The 8,529-nt window shown below is 43.9% G+C and overlaps 1 protein-coding gene across 1 annotated transcript; it reads left to right on the forward strand.

The window, feature by feature from the left end:
• Nucleotides 1-196: 196 nt before the first annotated feature.
• Nucleotides 197-6,320, forward strand: LOC109301133 (caltractin). Its single transcript, XM_019522058.1, has 5 exons — nucleotides 197-330; nucleotides 2,653-2,808; nucleotides 4,900-5,028; nucleotides 5,133-5,270; nucleotides 5,485-6,320. Exons 1-5 carry the CDS (start codon nucleotides 328-330, stop codon nucleotides 5,572-5,574), a joined length of 516 nt encoding a protein of 171 aa, XP_019377603.1. The 5' UTR covers nucleotides 197-327; the 3' UTR covers nucleotides 5,575-6,320.
• The last annotated feature ends 2,209 nt before the right edge of the window (nucleotides 6,321-8,529 follow it).

Genomic DNA, 8,529 nt, shown 5'->3' on the forward strand with positions numbered 1-8,529 from the left:
CCGCGCCCCAGCGAACGAGCACCGACGGGCCAGGAGCCCGCCGCACCGCCCCACTACTGACCGCGCTGGGAGGGGCTGGGGTCCCGCCGCGCCTGCGCAGCCGCTCCGCAGCTGGCCTGGTTGCCGGGATACGGACGCCTCGGCGCTTTGTGTATCGACCCGGGCTGACCCCGCGGGCGTTCTCTATGACGCCACGGAGGGCCCGCGCCGCCTGATTGGCCCGGGGGACAGAGATGGGCGAGGCCCTGCGGAGCGTTGTCCTCGCCCATTGGCCGGGCTGCGCTGCCCGGAGACGCTGACACGAAGAGAGGCCTCCTGCCTGGGCACATGGTGAGTCGGGGGGCGCCGCCCCGGGCCCGGAGCGCCGGATACGCGGGGAGATTGGGGAGGGGGTATTGCAATCTTATATTGCATTAATATAATAGTGCAGTGGAGGGGGTAGCTCTTACCTCCGCTGGCTGCTGACACTCGCCGGTGGGGCCTGTGGGCAGTGGCTGGCTCCCTGGCCCCAGCTCCTGCTGTACCTCACTCCTGGCCCTGCTTGCATCTTACGTGTCCCCAGGACTCAGCTGAGTGCTCGAAAGCTTGCAAAGAAAAAAAAATATTGTTTGGGTTTTTTTGCTGTTTTTTTAGCTGGTCTAATAAAAGGTATTGCCTCTGAACCACAAGTTTTAGAGTTTTGTATTTCCCTGCGATGGGGAGCATCAGCTGTAGCTGTGTTGGTCAAAGGACACAGGCCGACAAGGTTCTTTGGGTAAATGTAATGGTACAGTATCTTTTATCTGATCAATTAAGTAGTTGGAAAAAAATATTCCTTGCAAACCTTTGGGCACAAACATCCTTTTTCGGGCAGAGAGGGAGTCTGTTGGTGTTTTGTGGCAGCTTCTATTCCACACAAGCAGACCCTCCCTGTGCCTGAAGAAGGGTGTTTGTACCCAAAAGCTTTGAAAGAACAAATTTTCCACCTCCTTAGTTGGTCTAATAAAAGATATCACATCTACCCAAAGAACCTTGTTTCCCAGCTATGGGAGGCTGATAGATGGGCCCAAGCCCTCATCCACTAGGCACATCACAAAGGCCTGGCTCTCCTGACATGACAGCTTAGGCCGGTCGTGGTGGCAGACACCAGACTCTGGCCATTTGCTGGTTTCAGCAGCCCCATGGGGAGCACAGAAAGCAGCATACAGATCGCAGGCACTCCGGGGCTGCTCTGAGAGAAAGGGCAGGCCTCCAAGTACTTCCCAAATGGACACAATGGAGAGGTGAGAGCACAGACCTCGTGCTTCCTGTGTGGGTTTCACAACAAGCATTGTGCTTCCTTGGCTGTGCTGCTGCCCATACCCCAGCAGCTGGTTTAGTGCCTACATACCCTGAGGTAGCTTATTCTGCTGTCATTACTTTGGCTGCAATGTAGTTGTTCCCTGAGGCTAAGTCTACACTAAGTTTGCACTGTCTCAGGCATCGGAGCTTACCGTAGACTGCAGAGGTGGGCTGAGGGTGTAAGAGTGTGTCTATGGCAGCTGGACGGCAGCAGAAGCCTTGCAGGGGCAGGGTACTGGGAGCAGGGCGGAAGGTTCTGCCAACACAGGGCATCTGCATGTGCACACTGGTGCCGAGAGACCTGGCATTCAGCTGCCAAAGCTGTAAAGTGTAGACACAGCCATGGGCTGCTTCTCTGGACTCACATTTCTGTGCAGAGAGAACAGGAATGGAGACGTCTTGCTCAGAGTCAAAGCCTCTGTGTTCTTCTCATTTTAAGGCTAAACCAATGCTGTGACAGCCAGGAGAGAACAACATGCTCAATCATCTCAGTAGCACCTTAACACCAAGACTGAAAGATGACTGTTCATGGGTTGATACTGTTTAGTTACTGATCCTTCTAATACAAACATCCAGTTACTTTGCTTTTGCTGTGATGCATAAAGCCCAGCACTTTCTCTATTTGTCTTCGGGTAGTCTAAGCAAAGGGATTTTTGAGGAGTAGCCACCAAAGACTCAATCTCCTGCAGTTCCAGCAAAGAAAGTCCTCTTTCAATTCTGCCCCTGCTGGGTACTCAGACATGCAGGGAGATCATTCAGTGCCTGGGGCAAAGGTGTTTGTGGGAAAGATTATGCTGACCACTGGAGAGCAGGATGGGGATGTGGGGGATCTCAACTGCCCCTGCGCTCTGCACTCCAGCAGCACCTGCTATATCTACAGGACTTGCTGTAGCAATATGGGCTTAAGTTGCTGTAGCAAAGGGACAAGCTCCCTGTGCTCTGGCGCAGAGGCACAGGTTCCCTAGGGGCTGTTTCTGGTGGCCTGTTCACTCCTTCCCCCCCACCCTCTATACACTTCTGGGTGCAGGGCTGCACCTCTCAGAGGATGGGGAGATGCACTCTACACAACTTCAGCTTACCTGGCACCCCCACCCCCTCTCTGATTTACTAATGGGCATGGGGCTGCACCTTTATGGCTCCTATGGCCAGGTGACACATGCAGTAGTAAAAACTCCTGGGGGGAAGGGGCCATATTGGCACCCCCTCTGAGTTGGTGCCAGGGCAGATACCCAGCTCTCCCTACAGTTGCACTACTATAGGTACTTTTATGGTTTGTTTTTCCAAAAAAACGTGTTTTTTAATTAAGTTTTATTTTTCACCCACTTCTTGTAGGCCTCCAACTACAGGAAACCTGGGTTGGGTGCAGCCCAGAGGAAGAAAAGTGGATTGAAACCTGAATTAACAGAAGAGCAGAAGCAAGAGATCAGGGAAGCATTTGATTTATTTGATACTGATGGATCTGGAAGCATTGATGTAAAAGAACTGAAGGTCTTTTCTTTTGCATTACATTTATTGGCAAAATTGTGCTTTTTGACATCTTTTCCTCTTTGGTCTCTGAACTCAGTTGTAAAATGTTATCATCATAAATATGATCTGAAATGGCCTGGTATACAAAGGCTACACTTTGCAAACACAGCTGAATTTCTGAGTACCCAATCTAAAAAACTTCTAGTGCCCAATTACCCTGGGTAACAGGGCCCGAATATTCTAATGAGTATATTGCATTAGTATTAAAACTAATGGAGAAACTAACCTGCTTCTAAGCTAAGAGTAAAACACAACATATTTCTTTTGTAACATCAGGAATGCATGTAGTAGATTGGATTATTTCTAAGGCAGTTCAGGGATTGAGTTTTTCCTTGGAAGTGGGTAAGGGGAGGAGGGAAATGAGGGGGCATTTATAGTGATTTTAATTTTTTTTCCTGTTCCATAACAACAAAAATCTTGCTGCCTGTCTCCTCCCCAGTCTGCTGTGTGCTGCACACAGTGGCTGCCTGTGCCACGTGGGGCACTTATGTCACAAGTTGGCCCTGCCCATCTAATCCAACCCCCTGCTCAGATGCAGTATTTGCTGTTCTAAACCATCCCATAGGTGGATGCCTGTTTAGCTTCCTTTTGAAAACCTTAAGGCAGGGATTTTCAGTCTATTTTAGTCAGTGTACCTCTGGCAGCCGGAAGCGGAGTGGGAGGGTAGGGTGGCACGGGGGCACAACTGGACCTGGAGCAGGGTGGCACGTGGCCAAACGTGGAGTAGGGTGGCACAGGGTGGTGGATGGTGGTGGCAGCACAGAGGGGCACTGCTGCCCTCACCTAACCCTGCTCCTGGGAGGCAGCAGCGAAATGGGGTGGTGGGTAGCAGCTCTCCATCCCTGCCCACCTGCACATACCCCCTAGGGCCTTCCCAAGTACCCGCAGGGTACGCATACCCTTAGTTGACAATCTGTGCCTTAAGGGAAAGAGATGTGATAACTTCACTAAGCAGCTACTTCTACTGCCCTACTGCTCTTGCAATTAAGAACTCTTCCTGAGACTTAGACCCACTGCCTCTAGTCCTGCCATCTGTATCAAGGGAGAACAGATTTTTCTCTGCCTTTTTTATAGCAGCCATAAAATTTGTACTTTTTGGGTGCATCCATGCTTGTGCATTTACCGTGTAGTAACCAAAATTACTGTGCAGTATATGCACGTGCCTACACTTGTGTGCCTGTATTACACAGTAACTATGGCGACTTAGGTGACTTGGGCTTAAATTTACGCCTGATTACTTACTGCGCAGTAACGCAAGTGTAGACACCTTCCTGCACACTAACACTGTGTGTTGTGTACTGACTTGGGACTAAAGTTAGTCCCAAGTCAGTCCACACATAGCATTAATGCACTTTAATGCCTGCACATGTAGACGCTGGCCTATTCCTGCTTACTGTGCAGTATCTTACTGCACAGTAAATTTAAGCTGATGTAAATGTATGTGTAGACATTCCCTGTAAGAGTCAAAGACAGGGATTCTAGTTTGTTTTTGTTTTGTCTGGCACACTGACCAGATTTAAGGATTCTGAATACCTACATGACTCCGGTTTTGTTTCCTTTCCTGTCCAGAGCTAGAATTGGGGATTATTTTAAAATGTTTTTACACAAGTGAGTTATAAAACCCAATAAGTATTATGCTTACATGATTCTAGTTCCACTGATATGTGGTAGAAGTTCTGCCATAGATTCTAGTGGGGGTAGGGTCAAGTCTCTGGTTTGATAATTCAGTCTCTTTGTGAAATATCTTGAAAATAACTGTGTAAATTAAAATAGATTGAAAATGCTTATGGTAGTACTGAACACAGTCATCAAAGGAGAAAATCCCTTGTTTGAAGTAGGTGCAGAAGAGATACTGCTGAGTTTTAAGATTACTAAGCCCTACTACTATTAATAACTGCAATAATGAAAAATAACGATAAGGGTTTTCTTTATGCTTTGTAAGCTTTATGTTTATAATGTGGAGAGACAAAAATGAAGCAGTTTAATGCAAATGGTATTGTTATAATTCTATTGGTATCTTCTATACATAAATGAAATTGCTCTTTCAACCAGGTTGCAATGCGTGCTCTAGGCTTTGAACCAAAGAAAGAAGAAATTAAAAAAATGATAGCAGATATTGACAAAGAAGGAAGTGGCACCATTGACTTTGAAGACTTTTTGGCTATGATGACCCAAAAAATGGTAGGAATCATTTTGATTTTTTCAGACTACCCAGTGTGATAGAGGAATGCTGAAAAAGGATATTTAGATAGTAGGATATTCTTTTCCTTTCACTTTCATTTCAGAGTGAGAAAGATTCAAAAGAAGAAATCTTGAAAGCCTTCCGATTATTTGATGATGATGGGACAGGAAAGATTTCTTTCAAAAACCTAAAGAGAGTTGCCAAGGAGCTGGGAGAGAATTTAACAGATGAAGAGCTACAGGTAAATTTTGGAATTCAACAGTATTTTCCCAGCGAACTTTGGGTCTATCCTCATACCTTTACAAGTATGGTTTCAGTAAATTTAGTGGGAGTTCTGGAATTAAATGCATTACTAAAAATCTCAGCAAAAGCTTGTTTACTTTTAAAATGTTTTTTCATAAGTTTTAAAGTAAGTGAAAGGTGTTGTTTTGAATCTGTTTGTCACCTCTTTACAGGAAATGATTGAAGAAGCTGACAGAGATGGAGATGGAGAAGTAAACGAGCAGGAATTTTTGAGGATTATGAAGAAAACTAGTTTGTATTAATGTTTGTTGCCTTCTCTCAGAGTTATTTTAAAATGTGATCTGCAAAACACTTAGAAAATACCTGGCTTACATCCCTTTTTCATGATGCTTCACAAATCTAAAGAGAGCTTGAAAGGATGCATTTTTGTTTTGCAGTTTTTCAGTAGAATCTGTTTTGTTAAAATTGAGGCCCTATGTAGGATGATTCTAGTTGACAGACAGAAGAACAAGCAAAATGAGATATTACAAAGGTGAAAGCTGAGGGTGGATTTAGACTATAATAGTTGTGGGGGGTTCAAGTTTTGTCTGTTGGGTTTTTTTTTAAATAACACCACTTTCAGTGACAAACACTTTGGGAAAAATGGATATTGTTTCAGCACCATGGATTCTGCACCATTTACCTTCATTTAAAGTATGGAGCCACAGTACAGATGTTCTCCAGCAAGTCTAGGGAAGACTAGGTTGACTTGTCAATATTTCTTAGACTTCCAAACAAACCCCAAACCCTTCCATGCTTGGATTGTCCAAGTTTACTGTATGACTAATCATTGTTTTATTGCAAGGTACTTATTTCTGAAGCTTTATTGAGTTCCTGCAATTTTCTTACTTCAAGTACTTAAAGTGAAATTCAGTTCTAGGGTCCACTGATACCAAAGTTGTGCACGTCTGAGGAAACGTTGGCCGTGGCAGCTTAAAAACACTTTTATACAATCTGATCACATACCTTAAAGTAGAGAAATAATTTGTTGCATTATACAGATATAAAGCATGAGGAAATTCAGGTCCAGTTAGCCCAAATTCAGCTTCCAGCTTCCGTACATGCAGGAACTATATTTTAATTTTATGGAAGTACTTTTACTTTCTTGGGAACTTCTAGGTATTGCCAGTTTCTAAGCTTTACTGGCTGGCCACACTTACTTCCTTAGGACAAGCGTATATCTGGCAAATGATGCTCACTGTGTCATCTGATGACTTACTCCACAAGGAAGGATATTCCACAAGACAATGTAAGATCACCATGTTAAAACTATAAAGAGGTTGTACAACCTAAGCTATGTGCTTCTCAATTACAGCTTCCGAAAATGGAGCTCAGAAGGGAGAGTTTGACATTTGCACAAAATGATAATTAGAAAAATTTGGGGACAAAAGAGGCTATTGTCTCCAAGACTAGTCAAGATCTTACCTTTTTCATGGCTCTACTGATTAACAGACAGTAAGGAAGCACTCTCCAGAAGATCTGTCCAGTAAAACATTGAAACTTATGATGATGAGGACTTGGGAGTTGTTCCTTCCTCATCTCTGCAGTTGGAGAGTAACTGCATGCAGCTGGGAGGCCCTGCAGGGCAGTGCTGGATTTAGGCACAAGCTAAGTAAGCTACAGCTTAGGGCCTCACATTATGAGAAGCCTCTAAATATGAAAAAAATACAGTAAAACCTCACAAACCCAGCAGTCCCGAGCACATGCTGGAAATTTGAAAATGCTGTTTTTTTAAAACTGGCACTGCAGCCAGTCACGGACCTGGGAAGGGGTGGAGTAGCAGTGGCTGGTCCCAGGGCACTAGCCGCACTCAGAGCAGTGGCACGGGGTGCTTAAAGGAGGCGGCAGCAGCTACGTGCAAGCTTCCCTTGCCACTTCCGGGCTAGCGGGAGTGGAGCAGCGGCCAGTCCCGAAGCGGTGGGGGAAGTGCTGGATTTGGTAATGCTATGGTGCCTCTTAAACTTGACATAGTTTAGGGCCCCAGCATGTCATAATCTGGCCTTGTCTCAGGGGGAGAGTTAGTTCCAGGTATGGATGTGGGGAAAATTAATATATATGCCTTTGACTTGCAGATGCAGGGCTGGCATGTTTTGTTTGAATCATTCTATCTTTTCTACAGCTGGTTGTTTTCTCTGAATAGGCCACATTCAGCCTATGGAGAGGCTGGCTTAAATCTATGGAAAACCAAATGTGTTGAACAAAACCTCTTTGTGAACTAAAATATTGTTATCAAATCCTCTGCTAACATCTTTAGTTGCAGTAGATACGTCCTCCAGTACTGTAAACTTTTAAAAACGTATGTTTTAACTGTACAATATGAAATAAAAGTGTTTTGCAAGTATAGTTCTTGTGTTGCATTCAACATGTTTTAATATGGGAACTTGCACTACAGTCTGTATATCAACAATTTGTGTGAATGTGCCAATTTTGGACTATCTTTTCATTCCATATTTTGTAACTCTTTCTAAAAAAAAAAAAGAAGCATTAAAATGTTCTGTTAAACATAGTTTTTTTTTTCCCCTGGCATGCTGATTAAAAATTTCTTACACTAACCCAGTCCATTGAGAAAGGGAAATTTGAGCTTCTACAAGACTATGGGGAATCCCAGAACTTGGTAGACTGACTATACAACTTTTTGATTGCTTCAACAGGAAAAGGGTGATGACTGTTGTTTACATGTGATGCATTTAGTTTTTTCCTGCCGTGATCCCATTACTTACAATTCTGAAGGTAGGAAAAAGATACACAGCCTTACCCAGTAAGTCTGTATCTTGGCTATAAAGGCATGAGCTTGTTAATTAACCTCTTAAATCCAGAGTTTTAGACGGCTGCTAATTTAGCCTAATTTAGGACTCTCTTCTAGTGTGTTAACAATTATAAAACAAAGTCTTGTACTGTTTCACAACAGGGCAAAGTGTAGTTCTAGGGACATCCTGCACACTATGCTGAACTATGTCTGAAAATGACAAGTAAATAGTATGTGTATCAACCAATAACTATGTAAAACAACTATGGTTCTACACAAAATATTTCAAAACAGTCCATTCTTGTTCCTTTAAGGATTTTATAATTCATGTTTCTATATATTTGGTCATTTTGCCACTAAAGTTAAAAACAAAACTTCACAAGGCTAGATTTTTAAGATACCTTACACCCAAACCTCTTTTAGGCACCCAAGTCCAACTTTTCAGTGGGTCAAAAAAAAAAAAAAAAAAAAA

This window comes from Gavialis gangeticus, unplaced genomic scaffold (genome assembly GCF_001723915.1).
Source record: "Gavialis gangeticus isolate Ggan-Ray unplaced genomic scaffold, GavGan_comp1, whole genome shotgun sequence".
In the NCBI taxonomy this organism is placed as follows: Eukaryota; Metazoa; Chordata; order Crocodylia; family Gavialidae; genus Gavialis; species Gavialis gangeticus.